The sequence below is a fragment of the Geotrypetes seraphini genome, chromosome 3 (genome assembly GCF_902459505.1).
Source record: "Geotrypetes seraphini chromosome 3, aGeoSer1.1, whole genome shotgun sequence".
NCBI lineage: Eukaryota > Metazoa > Chordata > Amphibia > Gymnophiona > Dermophiidae > Geotrypetes > Geotrypetes seraphini.
Window position 1 is genome coordinate 282918180 of NC_047086.1, and position 24955 is coordinate 282943134.

Here is a 24955-nt window from a genome sequence, read left to right on the forward strand (position 1 = left end):
CCTGTTATCCAGCCTGCATGGTTTCTCTGGCCGTTCCTGAAGTGGTCTTACCTCCTTTTAATCAGGGGTCGAGCGCAAGCTATTAGGCACCCTTAGGAAGCTTAGCGGGGCTGCGTTGTCACACCTTCGCCTGTCCCGGTGCGCATCTGTTGGTCCGCAGGGGGTAGAGATATAGTCAGACACAGGAGTCTGATTGGCAGCCTGAAGATCAGCTTTGCAGAAGCATTCCTTGCATTGTGGCAGTGAATTTTCTCATCCAGCTACTGTGAAAGAGCTGAAAGCAGATTGCAGTACAGTTCCTGTCAGGTCACAGTGAGTTGACAGGCTGACAACCTGTGAGAGATATCGGGGGATGTTGGAAAAGTGTGGTTTTCAGTGTTTCTAGATGTTCCCCTCGTGAAAAATCCTAAAATAGCTGTTTTTAAAGTTTGGGGAGTGTGAAAAATATTGCAATTTTGGTGTGAATCTTTTGATGGTGGCCATCTTGGATTTTTAGCAATCTTTTTTTTTTTTTTTGTTCTAAAGTTCCCTGCTTCTTCAAAACTGCAAATTTTGCCTGGAAACCTGCTGTGATGGAGTCCTTAGGCTCTCCCCATGTGGATTGTTGCCAGGATTGTACAAATTTAGTGCTTTTGGAGTGTCCTTGTGCCACGTGCCATGTGGCACAGCCAGGGAGGGGGCTACAGTGCCCAAATTAGCTTCTCCTCTGCTGAAGCAGGTGATCAAATGCTTAGCTAACCCGGCGGGGTGGCTGTCATTGCTTTTGGGGCTCGACAAGGGTGGTACTTCTGTCAGCCAGGCTGCAGACCCCCTGCAGCCAAAGAAACATAAATGCAAGCCTTCTGGAAGATCAGAGAGAAACAAGATGGCGACAGGAGCGAACGCCTAGAAGGAGGCTCCCTCTTTTTTGGGCTGCCGGCGTTTGTTAACAGCATTTTTCTTACCTAAGCCATGGGTAAGAGGAAAGGAGCCCTTCACGGTAACCCTCCGGTGGCGAAAGCGGCACCGTGTCTGGTGCAAAGCACAATTGAAGGAACATTTGCCTGACAGAGTGAATCTGCATTGTCTACTTCAGGGGCAAGCCCAAATTCGTCGGGTGAACTCAGCCTACAGAATCGGGCGTTGTTAAGCCCGGAGCAAAGGCAGCCACCACCACAACCCGGATGCAGTTCAGTGTTGGGAGTGTCTGAGGAATCGATGTCCTGGGAGGAGATTTCGAGCCTCAGCGAAGGAGGGTCATTAGCTCCAATACCATCAGGAACTGGAGAGGCTGGAGAACAACAACAGCTACCCCACACTGCAGCAGAGGTGAGAGGAGCTTCAGGTGGAACTAACATCATATTTGGGGTGCTGGAGAAGCCGGAAAAAATAGATATGGAGGCTTTATGGCAGGCCATTTCAGTTATGGACGCAAACCTCAAATTGCCTTTTTCTACTTTAAAAACTGACTATGGGACTATCCATTCTAAAGTGAAGCAACAAGGTTTGTCCCTTAAAGATATGAGTGAAGAGATAGAAAAACAGGAGATAAAAATTTGTGAAATGAAAACTTTGGATTTGGAATTAGTAAAGGAAAGAACATTTATTGCCAGGAAAATGGAAAGTTTTGAAAAACAATTAAGGAAAAACAGAGACTCCTTAATTTTCCTAAATGTCCCTTAATTTCACCAACGGAGATGGCAAGGAAGTACTTTAAAGAAATTTGCCTTATTCCTACGGAAAGTTTGCCACCTATAGTTAGAGCTAATTATTTTCAAATAAAGAAACCTGTGGAAATGTCTACTCCAAATGAGATTCAAGGGGCAAACAAAGAGGATATTAATTTAACAACTTTTCTGGAAAACTCTTTAGAGGTTATAATGGAAAGGAAAACCTTGTTAATAACTCTTGCTTTGGAAAGTGGTAGAGAATATGTATTACGTCTGTATTTTCATCATATAAATGATCAGTTTTTAGGTTCTAATGTGCAACTTTTTCCAGACATGTCTTTAAGATCTCAGAGGCGTAGGAAGGAGTTCTTGGCATTGAGACCAAGAGTCCTAGCCATGGGAGCTAATTTTTTGTTGAAATTTCCTGTAAAATGTTTTGTTTCCCATCAGAATAAGAGTTATCTATTTTTTGAACCTAAACAACTGTTAGGATTTATAGAATCAAAAGAGCAAGTAGTATCCGTAGCTGATAATGTATAACTTGTTATGAATGGCTGTAGCACTGCAGATAAGTGCCGCTTCGTAGGTTGAATAAGATTTGTCTCATTTATTAATATTTTTCTATAATCTCTCTCTATATAAAGGAATAACCTAAATCACTGAGTTAAGTGGAATTGGGTTTATAAATTTTCTGTTAATAATGTTTGTAAATCTGTATACAGGTATTTGAATTGCTTGTTTCAATTGATAAACTGAATGAATATAATTCCTTTTTATTAAAAGTAAACCTAACATGGCCACGTTTCACCTTCAGGCAGTGTCAGGAGATACCAACAAATGCTAAGACAACAAGTGAAAACAGAAATGGGACGTAGAATAGTTATTAAAAATGAATAAGTACAGTAGTTAATAAATACATGAGATGAAAATTTGATCTAAAAATACTGACACATGGATATGAACCAACTGTTAAAAATGTTATATAAAATCTATCAAGAGTGGAGAGCCTTAGACAAAATTAATAAAATGTCATTCTGTTATGAAATAACGATCCAGTACTTACAAACTAATGACTTCCATAAATATACTCCTCAATCAAGAGAGTTGATTAAAACTCAGAGATGTCAAAATACAGTTCACTAGATTTTGTAATTGATTGGCTTAAGAAATAGAGCATGTCCTTCCCTATTTGAACTATCAGTATTATTTCTAGTCTAAAGTCATTGTGCTGTTTGGCTATAGTATTTAATTTAAAAAATATTAAATAATCAGCACTCAAAAAAATCTAGCTGGAGCTCTATTATATAAATAGTGCTCTGAGTTACACACCATTTATTGAATAGCACTAAGAGCGCAAAGATTTATACTTAACTGAAACCTGGTGTAAATCCTGGTGCATAAGTTAGGCATGGATTCCTGGTATCCCATAATACTGCGTGCATCTTTAGTGAATGCCCCTGACCCGATTGTGCCCCACCCATGGCCATGCCCCCTTTTGAGTTGCATTTTATAAAATTTGCATGCATATTTTTATAGAGTAGTGCCTAGTAAGACGTGTACTCAAATCCAATTTTTTTTCAGTAACGCCAACAATTGATAGCACCCAATTACTGGCGCTAATTGGCTTGTTAGCCAGTTTAGTTGCATTCGCATCTCAAGATAGTGCGCTGGTTTCTACGTGTAAATTTGTGCACAATTTATAGAATCTGGGAGATAATGTCTAATATTCAGATTATACATTTGAACAATTTTATTAATGACTGAACAAAGGGAAATGACAATAAAGGAATAGTTTAAAGTGGTACACTGACGTTTGGGCGCAAGTCAAAAGCGCTCTGACAAAGCTGTGCTGACAATTGCGCGCAGGGACGAATGCGTGCCACCGCCTGAAGCCGCTCTGACCGTTCCCGTTAGCGCTGTGAGGAGTGTGTGGGGGGTTACACTGAGAAATATGCTCATGTTGAGGGGGGGTTCCCCTCCTGCCCCTCAGAGCGGAAGAGCCGGTGTTCAGGAGGAGAGTGGGATTTTTCGGTATATTAGGGGGATTCCCCCCACACTCCCCCTCAACGTGAGCATAAGTATTTCTCAGTGTAGTGGGGGGGGGGGTTTCCCCTCCTCACAGCGCTAATGGGAATGGTTAGAATGGCTTCAGATGGCGGCGCACATTCGTCCCTGCGCGCAATTGTCTGCGCAGCTTTGTCGGCGCACCAATGTTCAGCATGCTTTTGATAGGATACCGTTTAAAGCTATCTGTACAGTCATCTTTTTTTGTGTTCAATCGCCAATTCCCTCCTTCTTTTATTACCTTGTAACAGGTCTTCTAGAATAATTAACAGATTTCTAAACATACAGTTCCAATATCTGTGAAATGGCCCTCGTACCCATCCCTTACTTGCAAAAATTCCACCCTGCACCTTGCAGGGTAGATATAATATCCTTTGAGGGCCTTGGTTCTTATGGCCCTCAGAGAACCATGGTCAATTAATCCCCAACTCCCCCCCCCCCTCCCTGTCTCTCTCCCCTCTCATCCAAACTATTCATTTCTTGGTAAACCATGATGAACAATTCAACAATAAGCTCTGCCTCCTAGGGCTTAAGGCATTTAGATAAGCTCCCCATATTAACATAAAGTACTTTTTCGTTTTTGGTTACTCCTCTGCATCTCTCGCTTCCCCAACGTACAAGAAGATGCAGTTTATTCTTCCAGTGTCAGTATGCCAGAGAGTCAGGTGATGTCTAGGACTACAAAATACATTTACTTGTCACTAGACCAGCTTTCTGAGGCAATATCACTCCCTCCTTGTCTTTAACCCTAAAGGAACCCAGTGTATCTAGAAGCAGCTGTTTGACTGATCCCAATACTCTGCACTTCAAAATTGAGCCCAGATATCTTGCTACACTAGTCCAAAATACTTGCACTATTGGGCAACTCCAAAGAGGATGACAAAGAGTGTTATTTTTTCCATTGCATTTTGGACAAAAGAGAGACTGTACCCCACCTATTAAGTACATTTATTTTTGAGTTAAGTAAGCTCTATGAAGAAGTTGGATATAACAAATATATATAACACTAGTGTTTAAGCCCGTTAGATTAACGGGTGCTAGATGACCGCCTCTCCTGCTTTTGAACCTGGGCAGGGGCAGAGGCAGAGCCGGGGCGGGAGGGAGTGACGATGGGAGAGCAATTTCAAAGCCTCGGAAGCGGCGGCTCCTTGACCAATCCGTGCTTACAACGTCCCCACACTCGCGGTCTGGCTGGCTCCCCCACCAAAGCCCTTCGCAGTGGCAGCCCCTCCCGCATCCATCCCTACGTCCCAAGCCTCTCCAAAGGCCGGCTCGCACGAAAATGGTACCCCTCTGTCCAAAGCCGCCGCGGCAGCCTCCCTCAAAACACATTTCAAATCTGGCATATTGTAATCACAAAACAGAAAATAAAATTATTTTTCTTACCTTTTGTTGTCTGCTCATTATTCATATCATGTAGGGGTCCCAGGCTATGGTTGGCTTTTGATAACTCGCTTGCCAGGGCCCCTTCTTTCTTCTTCCCTCCCTCCATCCCAGCAGCTGAAGACAGGCACCTCCCCCCAGTGGTCTGAGACAGGAGGGAGCAGTTAGGAGAGGGTCTGAGGGCAAAGAGGGGCTCAACAGCGCACAACCACCTTTCCTTCCCTCCCTCCATCAGGTGCAGTGAATCCACCAATGTTAAAAGGAGCCGCGTCGAAATCGGAGGCCTGCCACTGCCGTAGCACTTTCCCTTCTGCCTTGGTCCCACCCCTTCTCTGACATATGGGACCGCGGCAGAGGGAACGTGTTACGGTGGCGGCAGGGTTCCAATTTCAAAGCAGCTGCTTTTAACATAGACGGAGCTGAACTGACGTGATGGAGGAAGGGAAGGAACGGTGGGGCAAATTTCGGCAACGGCAGGAATTGTTTGGAGGGCCAAGCACCGGTTTCATTAGGCAGCCCCGGTTGTTTACTTGGATTAAATGTGAGCCGTGAGAGGAAGGCTGCCGCAGCCTCACAGCTAGGTAGGGGGACAACAATGGCGCTTATGCTCAAGCCCCCGCCGCAGCTCCTCTCTGGATCCTGGTGCGGTTCGAGAGAGGAGTCGTAGCGGCGGCTTGAGCATAAGCGCGATTGTTGTCCCCCTACCTAGCGGCGAGGCTGCGGCGGCCTTCCTCTCACGGCTGGTGGCCGGCGAACCCTAATGCTGACATTGAATCCAAGTAAACAACCGGGGCTTCCTAAAGAAAGATGGTAATCATATTCTGTTCTGAAAGCCCCCGCCGCAGCTCCTAGGCGGATGAGGGGGGAAGGTTGTGGTCAGAGTTGCTAGGCTGCAGCGGATGTGTGAGTTGCGAGTGTGGGGCCTGTAGCGGCGCGAGGTGGAGAGCAGGCTGTGGTGACGTAGTAGGCGCGCATGCGCACTCGTGTTTCTGCGACGGGACCAGGGAACACGATTTTTTTAGTGCGCATGCGCGTCCTACCATTTTATTATATTAGATATATACAGTTAATCTGGGTATATCCCTAATATTCATTATCAGATATCAACTTTCCAAGTTAAAGCCTAAATCCCCAGCCCATTTACATCTGATCCCTTCAAAATCCTTACCCCTCTCCGTCTTCATCAGGGCTTTATGAATTCCAGAAACAGAAGCCTCATTCTGAGGCCTCATCAGAAAATCTCCTTATTGTATCACCCATTCTTAGCTGAGTTGGTTCCTTTGACAATGAATAAACATAATGATGAATCTGGCAATAAGTAAATCTCTTTCCCCACCTTGCACATATATGGTGCTAGAGATCTTCAAAAGGCAACAAGTTACCATCTTCAGTCAAGGGGTGTTCCAACTTAAAATTCCCTTCCTTTCCCATTCCACAAAGATAGGATTGAACCATACCAGGTTCAAAAGCAGGATTGCTTCTCAATGATGATTAGTCTGTAACTTGTGAGTTCCCCCTCAATGTCCTAACAAGCACACTCCACACATCCCTTAAGAACCCTAAAATAATACTCCAAAATAACACTTCCTGAAACATTGAGGGAGCAGAACACTCCAAGCATGAAGCAATGAATAAAAACCGTAAAGAGCAAATACGATTTTTCCAAGTCAAGAGGGGTAAACTGAGCCTTTGAAAATGTCCAATCCCTAATATGGCACAACAAACAACTAAATTATATAACTTAATACTGGGAATTTCAGTCCTCCATACCTCCTTACCCAGCAAAAATGTAAATTTTAACTTAAGTGTTGCTGGGCTGGAAAGAAGCCTAACAAGGAGCTGATTCAGATGTCTCCAATCTTTGTGCAACTCTCCAATACTTTACCCAACCTCCAAAATATCCAGCGTTCCCCTCCGTAGAATTATAAATTGTTAAACATACTCTCATATATTTCAAATATAACAAAATGTGGCCTCAGGTGCACCTCCTCCACCCTTAGTAGTGTTCAATATCAGTGTTTCATTCCCCATTGGCTCACATTCTTTTTTTGCAATTATTTAAGTAAACTTTTAAAAAACTTTTTTACTTTTTTATCCACCGTGCTCTTTTTAGAAGTTTTCTTGAGATTATTCTATTTAAAAACGTTCAAATAAGTTATATACTTAGCTTATCATGCTACTGGGTTACATGATCCAACATGTTTCGCAACAATTTGCTTTATCAAGGATCTCCATGTAAAATATTAAAAAGAATATTCAATGCTTTATATCATACTAAACAAACTCAACCCAAACTCTTAATACCTTCCACCTTATCACACTAACCCCCATCAGTGCTTACCAGAGCCATTGTGTCTACCATCTTACTCAAAGTTTTTTGCAAGATAGGGGCGGCTCACTTAAGAGATCCTTTTATAGTACTTCCTCCAATGATTAACGCCCCTCCCCCATAGAGGAACTAGATCAATGTGGCCCATTCAACCTCAGAATTTAGGCCGTTTGGAGCCACCGTACCCAATCGGTGAATCCAACCCTGCTCTTTAAAGTTTAAAACTTGTTCCATATTACCTTCCATCCCCCCTCCACTGATTCAATCACATGCCATTTCATATTGTCAACTGTGTGCTGCTTACGTGTCCAATGGTGTACCAATCGTGCTTGCTCATTCTGGGTAACTATACGAGATTTATGCTCGTTCAATCTGGTTTTCACGGTCCTACTGGTGCGTCCTATATATATATCAATAAACAGAAGCAAACAATTGTGTTATATGATTCCCAACCATAAATGAAACAGATTTAAATAGTGCCATTTTTAGTGTGTGTGTGTCCAGTCTTTGTGCAGCATCTTCACTGGAAGCATCTGCAAAAAGTATAATCATCTGGGAAAGATTACCATAATAATCTGTCTAATTCTACCTAACAGAGCATCAAATCCCTTCAGATATTCAACTGACTCCTTGTGACCAAGAAATTCTGTCTGTGGGTGGGCTTTGGGAGAGGGAGTGTCTTCCCTTTTTAGTTATAGAGTTCAAATGTAAACCACTTGGAATGCTCTGTAATATAGTGGTATATCAAATTAAATAAATCTGTAAACAGAGTAAAGCTGATTTTACTTTATTTTTTTTAATTCTTTATTTAGAAATTTTAACAATTGACAATCTTTACAAGACAATAATAAGAAAAAATACAATGTAAGCTGTAAATAAAACAACATTCCAAATTTCTTAAAGAATATCACCTTATTACAACATATACGGTAGTTAGTCCTCAATAATTGGAGACGTAGCTGAAGAAAAGCTGAAATACAACACCAAAGAAAATAAATATCAAGCAAACTAAAGAGGCGACCTGACTGCTCATTAACATTTCTTTTCTGAGCTATCTTGAGAACAGCAAAACTCATGTAGTCTCTCTATCCGAAATAAACTTAGACAACTGCTGTGGTTCATAAAACATGTATCTATTACCTCTAAATGTCATATCACACTTACAAAGGTATCTTAGAACAAAGGTTGCCCCTAACTGTACAGCCTGAGGTCTAAATATAAGAAACTGCTTTCTTCTCCTCTGGGTTGAACAAGATACATCAAGATACATTCTTATTATATTAGTCAAAAAGGGAACATCTTTATGCTTAAAAAACATCTTAAGCATCCAATCCCTATCCGAATCAATGGCAAACTGTACTATTAATGTAGCAGGAAGCTGAACCTCAGTATCGGACCCCTCAAGAAACTGTTAACTCTCATTGGAAGGTAATATATTTTTGAGAGAGGTGGATGCGAGGTTTCTGGTACTTTCAGAATTTCATTCAAATATCTTTTAAACATGGCTGTTTTAGGTTGAACTTTCAGAAAATTGATAATCCAGAGATTACCTACATCTCCTAATGGAATTTTCCATTATTTCCTGTTTAAAATGCAAACTAGCACTGTCCTTAGCCCAAGTCAGAGCTTATACTTCCAAAGTTTTTATCTTAATCTCAAAGTCACCTGTTTTATTCTCCAAACTTAATACTTTATTTTTAAGTTCCAAATTTTCTGAAAGCACGGTGGTACAACGCGTAGAAAGTTGTTGAATTTGATTCCCCAGTGAAGTTTGCATATTTGATATGGCCTCCCATATGGATTCAATAGTAATTACCTTAGGCCTTTGAAAGGGAACAATCTCAGTTCTAGAATTTCCTGTAGTTCCCAAAGTACCTGTAACCACCTCAGTTATCAAGGAAACTTATTGGGCTCCCAAAGTACCTGTAGCCTCCTTAGTAGTCAAAGAAACTTCTTGGGCTTGCTGTAGTCTCACCACTGACTGCTGTGATCTTGAAAGCTCCTCCTTCCCCCTTTCAGGGTCAGTCCTCCCACTCAGAGAGGCCAGCAAGAGGACATCCTGAGCTGGCATGTCAAAAATGACTCCTCTGTCGCAACGGGGCAGCTAGGTGGACTTGGCTCATCCGGAGATAGAGTGGCACCCTTGAAGGAGAAATCCCATGCCTCAGCTTACATGTTCTTTCCAGCCATGGAAACCTCTGGGTGTGGGGTTTGTGAGCCGCGATCCACAAAGGCGTCCATCGGGCCAAATGGTGCTGCTGCTTCATCATTGGGGAAAACCCGGATTTTCCATAAGAATTGCCGCAGCTGGATCAGACCAGTGGTCCATCCTGCCCAGCAGTCCGCTCATGCGGTGTCCCTCAGATCAAATACCAGTGCTCTAAATGAGTCCAGCCTCACCTGCGTATGTCCCAATTTAGCAGGAACTTCTTCAGCTTAGTCTTGAAACCCTGGAGGGTGTTTTCCCCTACAACAGACTCCAGAATAGCGTTCCAGCTCTCCACCACTCTCTGGGTGAAGAAGAACTTCCTTACATTTGTACAGAATCTATCCCCTTTCAACTTTGGAGAGTGCCCTCTCGTTCTCCCTACCTTGGAGAGTGTGAGCAGTCTGTCTTTATCTACTAAGTCTATTCCCTTCAGTATTTTGAATGTTTTAATCATGTCTCCTCTCAGTCTCCTCTTTTCAAGGGAGAAGAGGCCAAGTTTCTCCAATCTCTTGCTGTATGACAACTCCTCCAGTCCCTTAACCATTTTAGTCGCTCTTCTCTGGACCCTTTCGAGTAGTACCGTGTCCTTCTTCATGTACGGCGACCAGTGCTGGACGTGGTACTCCAGGTGAGGGCGCATGATAACCTTCTCCGATCTGTTCGCGATCACCTTCTTTATCATTCCTAGCATTCTGTTTGCCCTTTTTGCCACCGCAGCGCATTGTGCAGACGGCTTCATCGACTTGTCGATCAGAACTCCCAAGTCTCTTTCCTGGGAGGTCTCTCCAAGTACCGCCCCAGACATCCTGTATTTGTGCATGAGATTTTTGTTACCGACATGCATCACTTTGCACTTATCCACGTTGAACATCATTTGCCATGTTGATGCCCATTTCTCGAGCTTGATTATGTCACTTTGTAGATTTTCGCAATCCCCCTGTGTCTTCACTACTCTGAATAACTTCGTATCGTCTGCAAATTTAATCGCCTCACTCGTCGTACCAATGTTCAGATCGTTTATAAAGATGTTGAAGAGCACCATAGCATGAGGAAACACTCCACCAAAAGCTGATGGCATCCTCACAGATGCATCAGGCTGCCATCTTGGGTAAACTCCACTTCCACATTGGTTGTTAATTGAATACCCAGATATTTAAAGGAATGTTCAGCCCATCAAAGCAGAAGCTATTCTCCCCACATAGCCTGCAACTGGCCAACTGAAGGCATTGCTACTGACTTATTTAAATATAAACGGACTCCCGCATAATCTCCATATTCTCCCAAAAGCTGCAGTATCTCCTGCAATGCACTAGAATGGTATCTGAAAAAACTACTACCATAAGGCTCAAAGAGCCCACTAAAACACTCTAAATGTCTGGGTTCCCATACATATCTTTGAGTAAGGGGTCTAATGTTATTATTAAAAGCAAGAGAGACAAAGGGCCTCTTCTATCAAACTGCGCTAGCAGTTTGTAGTGCGGTGAGCCACGCTGAATGGCCCGCGCTGTTCCCGACGCTCATAGAGTTCCTATGAGCATTGGGAGCAGCACAGGCCATTCAGCGCGTCTCTCTGCGCTAAAAACTGCTAGTGCAGTTTGATAGAAGAGGCCCAAAGGTCAACCTTTCCTCATACTCCTCTGTATAGGAAAGCTGTCAGATTCCAATCCATTCAGCAAAATTTGTGCCCTCAGGGAAGATTGGACACTCATGTTAAACAAGATTGGACACTCATGTTAAACAAACCAGTTGATACAAACCAGCTGGTAAACCCATACTTTTCCAGGATAACATTTAAAAATCCCCAGTTGACTCAATCAAACATTTTATCAGCATCAAAACTAATCAAAAGTGAAGGAATACCATTTGTTTACTCCACTCCAGGGAGGTCAGAATTCTCAGATTCTTAGCTATGGAGCTCCCCAGACAAAACCCACTTGCCAATCATATATGGTGGAAGGAAGCACCCTTATCAAACTATTAACCGTGAATTTTGCAGTAAGTTTGACCTCATAATTTTACAGTGATATTGGGCAATATGATTACAGTCCCCGGGTTTATGCAGACATGGGTGTCATAAGAAATGTTTCTACTCTAATCTGAACAAATATGGTCTACTCTGTCCTATCTTTTAATGGTATTCCTTTCTTTATGTTAAATTTTATAATGTAAACTCTATTGACTCACTCATAGAAAAGGCGGTATATCAAACATAAAACATTTTGGCAATACTATGATCTCAGCCAGCTTAAGTGGTAAGGGCAAAGCTTCAGCATTCATCATCAGATTAAACATATTTGCTGAAGGAACTATTATCCACCCAGAAGCTTATAAAATTCTGCCCTTAGCTCATGCTGTCCTGGAGCTTTCATCAGAGGGCTTTGTTATCACCCAATACAATTCATCATGTTGGATGGGCAAATTCAAGTAATCCATATCTGTTGGACTAAGCCTCAGCAGAGTCAAGCCCTCTAAATACATACTCTGGTAACCCTTGCTCAGGTGATGCTGCAAAAAAGTGCTTCTCTGAGAACAATCAAGCATAATATTCTCATAGATGGGTGATGTCATCCACGGAACCCAGTACAGACACCAGGGCCGCCATCAGAAATTTCTGGGCCCCTTACTGAGCAATCCTATTGCTTAAGCCCTCCCTCCTACGTCAGCGCTGACATCAGGAAGACTTCCGTTCGGCTGTGTGCTGCGGCAGGGCAGGTAAGGAGAAGGAGAGGAGATTATGCTTGCGACCCTGGGGAAGCCCGGGCCCCCTGTCAGCTCCGGGCCCCTGAATGCAGGACTGGTAGTACTGCCCTGATGGCGGCCCTGACAGACACTACCAAATGCTCTGTCACCTTAAATCTTTAGGTAGTGCTCATATTGCACACATTCCAGTGCCTTCCTGCCCAACATTGGCTTGCAAGACCATCAATTCTTCATTCTCCGTGTAGCTGAAAAACTGTTTCTTCAGTTTTCTCTTCAGCGCATCAAACTTTTCTAATTTTTTGTGCCTTCTTGTCCTCCTCTTTCTTTTTTTTAATTTTATTTTTAATCAATTTAATATACTTTACAAATAAAAACTATTTGCTATAGAAATACAGAGTCATGTTTCAACAGAAATACCATCATAAAGCATTGGAACATATAAAATAACTAAAATTGTGAAACTTAACTCTTCCTTAGACCTCAATCAAATTTAGAGAGAGAGGAAAAAAAAGAAATTACAGGGAGTAACATTCCAGTAAAATTCAAAGAAAAGACTTAAACGTCTACAATCTGGCTTTACTTCTTTGAGCTATACTTTGATGCAATAACAAAATAAAAGTGAGTCCCCAAAACGAAAAAAACTGCTAGAACTTGACAAAAATCCCAAAACGAAAAAAACTGCTAGAACTTTGACAAAAATGTAGCACATAACCTCCTTGTCTCCTCTCTCATTCCCAAGAATAGTTTCCGCCTTTCCTGAGTTACTCTGGTCATATCGTGGTATAACCATAGACGTTGACTGCAGAAAAGTATTCCATACTTTTAAAAGAATAACCTCATAACAGAATTAAGATCTTGTTCAAAAATAAAGTTAACAATTAGTTGCTCTCTCTTTAACATCTAAGAATGACTCCTCTAACACTGCCGTAAGATTTTGCCTCCTCTTATTATATTTTTCTTCATAATTCTTTATTTTTATCACATAACAGTATTTTACCCAACTTTGGTTCATTTTTGTCAGCTTTTCAATTTTTGGCCTTTGGACCACCACAAGCCCTTTTTTCCTCCTGGGAGCATCCATAATTTTTGGTATCCTTTTCACTTGAGCCTCCCTGGGCCACTGAGCCCTTTGATTTAGTGTCAGCCATTTTCCCCTCCATGTCAAAGACAATACTTAGTGATTTTAAGAAATGCTGTCGATGTAATCATACCATTTCAGGCTCTGATGTACATAATTAGTGTATCCAGATCTGGATGCTGAGGAAAGGGATATTGGCTGTGCCCTCTGTTTCTGTATGCAAAAGAGGTCACTCAAAGCCCGAAAACTTCAGTTTGAAAAACTTTTCATTACTGCATTGTCATTGACATTGAGCATGGTGGGTAACTGAGAACCCGACACTCAGATTCCTAGGACTGCAGCATCGGCATTGGCACTGAATGCATCTACACCGCATCCAGAGCATCAGGCAGGACTCTACATCATCTTCATCAATGCCTTGAGCATCGGAGGATGTGGCACAAAAGAAAACTAAGAAGCTCAAATGTTCTTCCCCTTTTAGGTATGCCACTGCGTCCTCCCAAACTTCGATGCATCGATGACTGCTCTCCTTCCATCCAGATGATCTCCTCATAGGCATGCCACGACACTGAGGTCTCCCATGCCTCATCAACCAGTACAGCAGAATGCTTCCATATGAATTTCTCTTTCAGTACTGGTACCATCTCTCCAGGAGGAGATCTGGGTTTTTGGGACTACTGCAGACAGTCTTCACAAGCATTAAAGGCTTCCATACCTGTCTCAGCCCAGCCTGAGGATACATCAAAGTGTCGATCTTGGACAAGTCACACATTTCTGCTTGACGCTGTGCATAAGAGTTGGCATGGACCTGTTCAACACATGCATCATCATCGGTGAAGGAGATATCTCCTGCTTCAAACCATCGACCTGAACCTTGACATACAGTTGACACTCCTTGCTATGCACACACCCTGAGGAGTCTGACTGAGATTTCTCCAGCTGTTCAGATGAATGGTTGCCAGAAGGCAGACAGGACAGGTTTTGCCAATCAAAATGGAAAGAGAGAAGGAATCTCATTCTGAACTTTTTCAACTCCTTAATTTTGAAGCAACACCAAATGAATGCATTAAGGCACCCTTGCACAGAATCATGAAAGATACTTTATTTAAGAACTGGGATGATCCCTGGCAGTTCAGGTAGCTCCTAGAAAGATAAACACAATGTATAGAATTCAAACATGTCCAGGATTTGACAGAACTCGGCTTCAACATCATTCATTACTTGTGGAATTTGCCTTCAAACGTTCCTGCAGCTTGCAATTTACGCTTCCTGCTCTTCCGTGCAGAGAAGCTAGAACATTGGAAACACATTTCTAATCATCTATGTTTCTCACCAGAATTATGGACTACCAATTTTACATGTCCATTTATTTTAAGTCCCTACTAAAACAATTGTCAGAATTTGAGAAATTTCTGCCTCCCCAGACAAGTTAACACAATTTCAACAATTGTATAAGAATTTGTTCACTGCAATAAAGTTCCTGTCTAAACCAACTTTTGATATCTTTGATGTTTCTTCCCAAATGTCAGCCTGGCTTCAAGTTTCTGATCTAGAAACTTCAGTTCAAGAACGCCTTTCCAATATGACTTGTATGGAAGATGACCTGTTTTGAGAAAAAAACTGAGGAAGCTGCAGATAAGATAACCCCCTCCCCCCCCCTGCCACAAAGAAACTATGATGACTTTAGCTAAATTACAAAACTCCTAATCTTCTTGATCGTCCAAAAGATATTCTATCTCATCCAGATATTCATATTACTAAAACGCTAAACGCCACTACCATCAGCCTTCTTCCTCATCTTTTAGACCTGCAACTCAATGATGACCACACACAAGTCAACAAAGGACACTGAAATCACAACCTCATTCTCTGTCCAAACAGCAGTTGTCCTTTTTTAATTTATTTATTTATTCAATTTTATATACTGTTCTCCTAAGGGAGCTCAGAGCAGTTTACATTAATTTATTCAGGTTCTCAAGCATTTTTCCCTGTCTGTCCCGGCGGGCTCACAGTCTATCTAATGTACCTGGGGGGATTAAGTGACTTGCCCAGGGTCACAAGGAACAGCGTGGGTTTGAACTCGCAACCTCAGGGTGCTGAGGCTGTAGCTTTAACTACTACACCACACACTCCCAAGAGAGCATAGCCCTGACTTTTCCTCACAATCTGCCCATCAGAGGCAGATTAATTTATTTTCATAAATGTTGGCCTCTTATCACAACAGATCAGTGGGTACCTTGAGTGATGCAGGGGTATGGGCTTAAGGCCCTGATTGTATCAGACGCCTAATGCTCCTCCAATTTTAGATTGGCAGGCCATGATGGTGGAGAGATCGTGGCTCCCTCCTGCATCCAACGGAAAAGATACTTGGAGGTTTGGGGGAGCATCTGGTGGTAGGATGGAGTGGGCATCCCTCCTGACTTTTTTTTCGGGGGGGGAAGGGGAGGGTAGCGGATGGTTGGGGGGCCTCTGTTGGCAGGAGGGAATGGGCTTCCCTCCTGCCAATTTTTTTTGCACGCAGTGAGTGAGGAGGGAGAGTCGCCATGGCAGGAGGGAGGGAGCATTCCTCCTGCCGTTTTCCCTTCCACAGGAGGGGGGGGGGGTTCTGTTCTTGGTGCTGGTGCCGGTTTGTCAGGGAGGGCCTGCATCAGCAGTTGGGGGTGCTTTTTTTTTTTTTTTTTAATGCACAGCATCTGTGCCCATTAAAAAAAATAAGAGTCACTCTCACAGCCATCAATCAGACGGGAGAGATGAGGATTACAATGAACCTCCGCATGAATTATTTGCATGCAAAATTTTAATGCATCAATAGCTCTTTTTGAATTGGCAAAAAATTCAAATTGGAGAGACTCACACGGTCTTTCCGATCCTCTTTAGTGCATCTAGGCCTTTTTCCACTCTACATACATTTGCCAAGTTTTACAGAATAGATGTGGCTCTCATTTGAGGGCAAGAGGCATATCTGGAACAGAACATGCCATAGTGCAGCCCCGTGTTAAACCCATGGGTTAAAACCACGGAGTCGCAAGTAACCCTTCCCTGCAGCGTATCCGATCGTAGGCAATGGGAGATATGCCTCTTGCCCTCAAATGAGAGCCGAAGAAATGGAGAGGAAGAGCAGAAGACGCTGCTGGCACAACTCAGGAGCTGGGAGGGACAAAAGGCAGAGGGACCGGGAGAGGCAAAGTGGACACAGGCGGGACTTCCTTGCTGGAGCTGGGGAAGGAGTTGGCGAGAGGGAAGTCAGGAGAGCAAGCACATGCACAGACCATCTACAGGCAAAGAAGATTGCTATGCAGGATTGCTATGCAGGATTGCTCTGGGGTCAGTGTGGGGCGTGCCTCCGATCACATTAATTTGCATGGGGAGGCTTGGTGAATCGGTCGCCCAGGAAGACTCGGCCACGGATTGGATCGCTTAGGTAAGTATAGTGAATCTAGCCCTAGGTTCTTACCTTGCTAATATCTTTTCTAGTAGATAGGTGTGTCATTCTGGACCTCTGCACTGTTATTTATTTCCTGTACCTGTCTACTGTCTCACTCTGAATGTTCTTATCCAAAACTGCAGGTTATATACCAGTCAGATCTTAAGGGTATATGAAGAGTAGTCTATTGCTAGGTTACTTTGGGGTATTTGAGCTTCATTAATGTTTCTGTTTGGCATGATTGCTTCACTGTTTTGATTTGTTCAATGGCTAACATCTTTGTCATAATTTCAAAGCTGAAAATACTTGTTCTTTTGGGAGGTTCCCCGTACCCCTTCTTCATATCTGTTCTAGAAAGGGTGATTGCCTGCTTTGGAACTAACTGTAGGGGGCAGCAGAGCCCTTGGTGAGGAGAGATTTTAAAAATACAGAGTGGATTCCTTCTGCAAGGCTTACGAGCACTGTGATATAACCTGCTTGTCCAGAATGACACACCTCTCTACTAGAAAAGATGTTAGCAAGGTAAGAAACTAATCTCTTTTTCAAAATGTCTGTTTTGATTATTGGATGTATGCACTCGGTGAACTCGAACTTGTAATTCTTACTATCCGGTATTTCCACATATCTGGCAACATGTTCATGAATATCCTGGACTCCCAACATAGAAGATTTATTTTCACAGCCAGCAAAACTTTATTAAAACCTTTACCCCATCTATACAAAAGGGAAATTATAATAACTTTAAGAAGATTTGGGGGCCATTGACAACTTATTGTAATGATTAGACGCCATTGAAAGTATAATTATAATTAGAGAAAGGGGTGGTATATAGTTCTAATATAGATTTAATCAATATCTATGAATATAGCATATGTATGTTAATTCTTGATTATAATATCTGTGAAAAGGGTGGGTGGGGAGGGAGATAATTTATATATTTAAGATGATAATAGAAAGAATTTCAAGTGATGTGTATGATTCAATTGATGTAATATTGTATATTTGATGGAAGATGAAAAATGAATAAAGAATTGTAAAAAACAAAAACTCAAAACCTTTACCCCATCAGGTGTCAGCTGTTTTCCAACATAGTGTGAGAAAATCTGTTGTGAATAGTACAAATCAAAATGGCATATACTCGTGTATAGTAAATGTTTGTTCTGTCAGATTTAAACTTTCACAACAACAACAATACACTCCAAATTTGCCAAAATTCCTACTGTAGAAAAAACACAAAAAGGCAACCTAGTCACATCAAGGTTTGTGTGGGGGACGCTCAAGACGCCAAAATTGGCTCGCAACTAACAAACCAAAATGGGGTGAATATAATATAGGGTGCTCTCAGTGTGAACCCTCAGTGATAGGAGCACAGCTCCGACACTTCACTTCTGGGTCAAGGCGGTAAGCCTCCACCCACACACCATCATTGAGCACCCTGAGTGTGCTGAAATTAAAGGGATCTGAGTCCACTAAATCAAACAAATCAAACAATCAAAGTGAGTAAATTAAACTCAACACAAACAACCTGAGCGACCCCCAAACAAACCCTGCCAGCCAGACCCCCCGACTCACACAACAAAATCAAAAATCACCATGCAAAAATCAAATGAACACAATACTTATCTGAAACTATCTCACAAACTGATAAACGCAAAAAACCGCGCCAGGAGAAGAGGTTCGACCGCGCTGGTTTCGGGAGGAGCCCTTCTTCAGGAACCTGACCCCCGACGGAACACAAACAAAGAGGTCGGCTGGAGGGCGGGGTGCCCGGGCGGAAGAGCACCCGCTTAAAACGGATCTATAGGTGACGTCATGCACAAACCAACCAAACATACAACACTAACAACCAATCACACTCAGGGGCGAGAACACGCCCATGAATACACAACCATGCTAAACGAAAGACATAAAACGTGATCCATGCTGAAAACAACCCGATGACCCCAGCCAAAAACCCCCACTGAAACACAGAACCCAAATAGAAATACGATGAACACAGTTAAATAATGGTGTTCCATTCCACACCTTCATTAAGACCATTGGGATGGATAGATTGTAATTGGAAAATCCAATATTGTTCCCTAAGATTCAAATGGGACTGACTATCCCCCCTGAAATCCCAAGGGACTTGCTCAAGCACGAACCAAGACAGATCGGTGAACCGATGGCCAAATTCAGCACAGTGCGGCACAAGGGGGGCAGAGTGAGATCCAGTGAGAATCCGACTCCTGTGTTCTTGCAATCTGACCCTGATTCTTCTGCTAGTCCGCCCCACATAGCACAACCCGCAGGGGCAGATGATGACATAAACTACCCATTCAGAATCACAAGACGTCTGAGATCTGAGGTGGTAAGTACGTTGAGTCCGGGGATGTTGCCAGGTAGAAATAGACAAGGAAAGAGGGCACATATCACAATGACCACATGGTTTATGACTGCCCCCAATATGAGCCCGACTCCTCGTGGCCAATAAGTCCTTCAAGTTTTTAGGACGGGCATAAGCTATACAGGGAGCCTCCTTAAAACAGGATGGTGATCCAGGACGTGCCAGTGCTTCCTCACAATGTTCGCTACCTGGTGGGCTTGATTGGAAAACGATATGACACACACCTGCTGATCTAAAGGAGGCCTGGTGGCAGGAGCCCGTAATAGCTCAGGGTTAGCATAGCGTGCTCTACGATACGCTCTTCTGATGGTCCATTCAGGATAGCCGCAGGCCTTAAAACGCTGGAATAGTAGTTTAGCTTGAGCCTTGTACTCCCTCAAAGAAGAGCAAATACGACGAATCCTGAGGAATTGCCCCACAGGCAACGATTGGTGCAACCTGACAGGATGACAGCTGGTGTAATGTAAATATGAGGTCCGGTCCGTGGACTTCCGGAAAACCGTCGTGACCAGGTCCGGTCCGTGGACTTCCGGAAAACCGTCGTGACCAATTGCCCATCCGTTTTGCTAACCCTGGTATCCAGATAGGTGACACTAGTTGCGTTGACAGTGGCAGTGAACTTTAAATGCCTATCAAGAGTGTTAAGCCAGGTCAAAAATTCATAAAATCTGGCCCTAGTGTCAGTCCATATGAGGAACACATATGAGGAACATTTAAACTTTCACCAGGTTAATTCAAGGAGTAAAACCAGCGTGTAACTCTTTTTTTTTTTTTTTTTATTTCAGTGCAAAAGCAGATATAGTGCCTGGATATGACTTCTTAGTAAATTCAGTCTGGCCAGTAATAGTTTATGGTTTGGAAGAAAAACTGCCATCACTTTTTAACCCAGGAAATCCAGATGTATTCCATGAGGTAAAATGTTTTATGTTATGCTCCTTGTTTGTTCTGTTTGCATTTGGGATTCAGGACTTAAATGGGCTTCATACTTTCTAAAGGTTCACAAAAGCAACTGTGCCACCTAGCAGGCTGCATTAGTAAAACATAGCATTTTAAAATAGCCTCCAGAGCTTTCAGTCACTAGGATTAACAAGTAAAGTCTCTGTTCTGTGGCATTCCTAAGCTTGAATGGCTCAATACCTACATTTATTAGGCCCATGTTGATTATTAAGAGTTATTGAGCCCAGTTTCAGTGATCTGCCCTGTTGTAGCAATTTGCTCCATTGATAATAGCTTTTGAACATTTTTACATTTCACAGACATTGCTTGACATGTTTGCATAAATTAGTATTCAAATTTATTCTGTTTAAATATGCAAGTAAGACTATTTTTTTATATGGAAATGTTTATAAATGTAAATATTTAACACTTTCAATCTTCTGTTTATATTATTTTTCATTCTTAGATTTTGTTTTCTTTCCATACCTTTTTCTTTCTCCCTTTTATGTTGCTTCTTTAAATCTTTTCTTCTTTGAGGACAACCAGGATACAGATATCCTCACATGTGGGCAGCGCCATCTGATGGAACCCTGTATGGGAACATCTATTCAGGCTTTTTCAAACTTTTGAGGAAGCTCTGCCTGCTACTGGTGTACGCAATTTCTGCCTGCTACTGGTGTGCAAGACCTCACCTTTTACCACTATTATCGTGAAGCTCAACGGTTACGCATGTGCTTCCACATAACTTGCACTTGATAACATTTTTCAAAGTGTTGTTTTTCCCCTGAGATTTAGGGGGTGCAGCAGCCTCTTAAGGAACTGAGACTTAGCTTCCGAAACACCCCAGGTGATTCAGGAGGCCATAACAACTCTAATGCCCATGCCTTTATTAATGCAGGATTTGAGGAGTAGCTCCTGAAGGAAGATCAAGGAATGAATTGCACACTTCTGTCTCAACACGAAGCTGCTGCTTTGATGGTGTGGATGCTGGTGTTGATACATGTAACAAATAAATGCCTGAAAGGTCCATCCAGTCTGCCCAATAGTTACATGCATTTTAAATTCATTATTAAATTGTCTTTTTCTCTCTGAGATTTATGGGTGATAGACTGTAGAAGTCTACCCCTTATGCTAACTCCATTCTATCCAATCCATCTTGTCATTTATAGGATACAGACCGTAATGTCCTCATATTCCAAATTACTGGCATTCCCATTGAAGCCCTCCCCAGCCTATCCTAAATCGAATTGCATATATGAGACACAAACCATGCAAGTCTGCCTAGTACCAGCCTTAGTTATTCAATTTATACCATTAATTTTCTAATTTGAGATCCTCTGTGTTCACCCCATGCTTTTTTGAATTCTGTCACCATTTTCATCACACCACCTCCCTCCAGGCATCAACCACCCTCACTATGAAAAATAATTTCCTAACATTACTCCTAAGTCTACCACCCTGCAACCTCAATTCATGCCCTCTAGTAATATCATTTTCCCTTCTCTGGAAAAGATTTGTTTCTACATTAATACCATTCAAGTATTTAAATGTCTGTATCATATCTCCCCTGTCCCTCCTCTCCTCTAGAGTATACATATTCAGGTCTTCCAGTCTCTTCTCATATGTCTTTTGGCACAAATCCCATACCATTTTCATTGCCTTCCTCTGGACTGCATCAAATCTTCTTATATCCTTAGCCAGATATGGCCTCCAAAACTGAACACAACTTCAAGTGGGGCCTCACCAATGACTTGTACCGGGGCATCAACACATCCTTTCTTCTTCTGGTTATGTCTCTCTATACAGCCTAGCATTCTTCTGGCTACAGACACTTCCTTGTCACACTGCTTCGCTGTCTTCAGATCCTCAAACACTATCACCCCAGGGTCACTCTCCCTGTCCATGCATATCAGCCTCTCGCCTCATAGCACATACGGCTTCCCTGGATTTCTACTCCCCAAATGCATCACTCTGCACTTCTTTACATTGAATTTTAGTTGCCCTTCTAACTTTTGAAGATCCTTTTTCATGTTTCCACTCCATCCAGGTGTCCACTCTGTTAAAATTTTGGTATCATCCACAAAAAGGCAAACCTTACCTTCTAACCCTTCGGCAATGTCGCTCACAAATGTATTGAACAGAATCAGCCCCAGCACCAATCCTTGAGGCACTTCACTACTCATCTTTCAATTCTCCATCAACAAGTTTGTAATCCAGTTCATTACTTTAGGTCCTAACTTCAGTCTCTAAAGTTTATTCAAGAGCCTCCTATGAGGAACCATGTCAAAGGCTTTGTTGAAATCTAAGTAAATTACATCTAGTGCACATCCTCGATCCAATTCTCTGGTCACCCAGTCAAAGAATTCAATCAGATTCATTTGGCATGATTTACCTAAACTCTGTGGAGAAGGTGATGTTCAAGATGCAGGCTTTATTTAAGAATATACAATTAGATAATCCACATAAAATATATCTAGGACCCAAACCATTGGGAGCTGTGGACCCAACACGGTCTGTGTTTCGACAATGCTGTCTTCCTCAGGGATCCCTAAAATTCCTGATATGAGAACACGTGGATTAAAAACTGAAAGCAATACTAAGTCGTAACTCTCCTTTCCTTCAGCAATGCTTCCATTATTTTTCCAATAACCAAAGTGAGGCTTACCAGCCTATAGCTTCTTGCTTCATCTCTGTGACCACTTTTGTGAAGAGGTAGTAAATCTTCTTTTCTCCAATTCCACAGAACCTCTCCCTTCTCCAAGGATTTATTGAACAAATCTTTAAAAAGATCTGCCAGATCCTTTCTGAGCTCCTTCTGTATTCTGGGATGGATCCCATCTGGTCCCATGGTTTTGTCCACCTTCAATTTTTCAAGTTGTTCATAAACACTTTCTTCCTTGAACAGTGCAGTATCCACTCCATTCTCTTGTGTAACTCTGCCAGCCAACAGCAGGCTTTATCCAGAATTTTTTTCTGTGAACGCAGAACAGAAGTATTTATATAGCACATTTGCTTTTTCTTCATCACCCTTTCAGTCTCACAATTCCATTTTTTGTCTTCCTCCTTTCACTAATATACCTGAAAAAAACTTTTGTCTCCCTTTTTTACATTTCTAGCCATTTGAACTTTCACCAGAAATATCTCTCTTGGCTTCTTTCTGTTTCTGTACTCCTCTTCTTGAGTTTGTTTGTTTTTTTCTCCACCACTTGTTTGGAGAACTATATTTGTTTCCTTTTTCTCTTGTTTTTATTTATTTTCCTCACATTAAGGTCGGTAGCCATTTTTATTGCTCCTTTCAGCTTGTACCATTGTTTTTCCACTTTTTTATGTCCTCCCATCCTGTTGGCTTTTTCTTCAGGTACTCTTCCATTTTACTAAAGTCCACAAGTTTGAAATTCAGGACTTTGTGTTTTGTGTGGCTGCCCTCCACTTTAGTTGTTATATCAAACCAAACTGTTTGATGATTGCTACCACCCAGGTGGGCACCCACTCAAATAAAGCAATCCTCCCATTTGTTGAGACCTTTTCATCGTAGCAGCTCAGAATGGATGCCAACCCCCAGTGTTGGTCTCCAGTCCATCAGGAAAGGAAGCTTCCCTGGTATACTAGAGGTCACCAGTGCCTCAGCACCCTCAGCCGAAGCCTGACCAGGAGGTCAGTTGTTTGATGCAGGCAAAGACTCAAATATCTCCTTCCAGGTACTAATGGAGTCTGAATCTGAATGCTTCTGGATATCTGAAGAGGATCCAGGAGCCTTCTCGAAAGAGTCTACATGTCTTCATCAGATCCCTCCCCACTATTTGAGAGGTGTAAATCTCCGTCTTCCTCCAGAGGAGCTCTTATTCTTTGAGTTATCAGAGAGATGGCAAAGGCCATCCCATTTTTCTTAGAGATGGAGGAGGAGCCCAAGTTGGAAATTTTGAATATTCTCTAATTCCTCAATTCAACACCCCCCCCCCCATACCAAGGAAGATGTGAAGGTTGCTAATTCACAGAATTCTGGACATATAGATGAGAATGTATAAGACACCCCCACTGTACTTCCTGTCACTATAATGAACAATTCTGTGTACAGTCAGAAGGCTACAGGATTCAAAAAGGAGGTTGAACCCACACTCAAAGAGTACAAAGACTCAATCTTTGGTGTCTCCAGGGTGGAAGTCAAGGACCTTGGAAATTTTTTGAAATAATGCTATATTCATTTCCTACATAGCATCCTACCAGCTCCTCATGATCATACTTGTATACTTGCATCATAATATAGTGCTCTGTGTGTTAGTAGCTAAGGGAATGGAAAGTGGAAAGTACATAGGCTGCATCCAATATGGCATTGAGCCTCTGCATTGGGTACTGGTACTTACAGAGTTACCTGGCTGCGAGCCTCATATTTCAAGGGAGAAGTGGAGGAGAAATCTGCTGGCATGTTGTGCCATGGAGAGAATCTCTTTGGAGATAAGGTGCAGGAAGCTGCTACCCTCATCAAGCAGCTCTCAGTTACTCTTTTAAGATCCTCTCCAGGGCCACTCCTGACCTGACCTCCTCTTCTTGGAGGTTTTACAGCAAAGGCCAACCAGATATTGTATTATCTCAGGCATAGGTATCACACTTTTATATTAGACATCTGAGATCCCAGTCAGCTCCATAGACATTGATGGGACTTTGATTGTCTCCAACAGAGTGTAACTTTGATCTCTTGGACTCGGATGTTCTTCCAGTAGAAGGGAAGCTGAAACCTTTTATACCAAGATGGCCCTTTATAACCTCAGACCAATGGGTTCTCAAAATAGTCCAGAAAGG

At 42.4% G+C, this 24955-nt stretch overlaps 1 protein-coding gene across 2 annotated transcripts in view; it reads left to right on the top strand.

The window, feature by feature from the left end:
* The window catches only part of COG2 (component of oligomeric golgi complex 2), a 158012-nt gene that overhangs the window by 67872 nt on the left and 65185 nt on the right, over positions 1-24955 (top strand). For both annotated transcript variants that reach the window (XM_033938563.1, XM_033938562.1), the window contains exon 9: positions 20008-20134. In XM_033938563.1, the coding sequence (XP_033794454.1) occupies positions 20008-20134 (127 nt within the window). The remainder of the gene's footprint in view (positions 1-20007; positions 20135-24955) is intronic.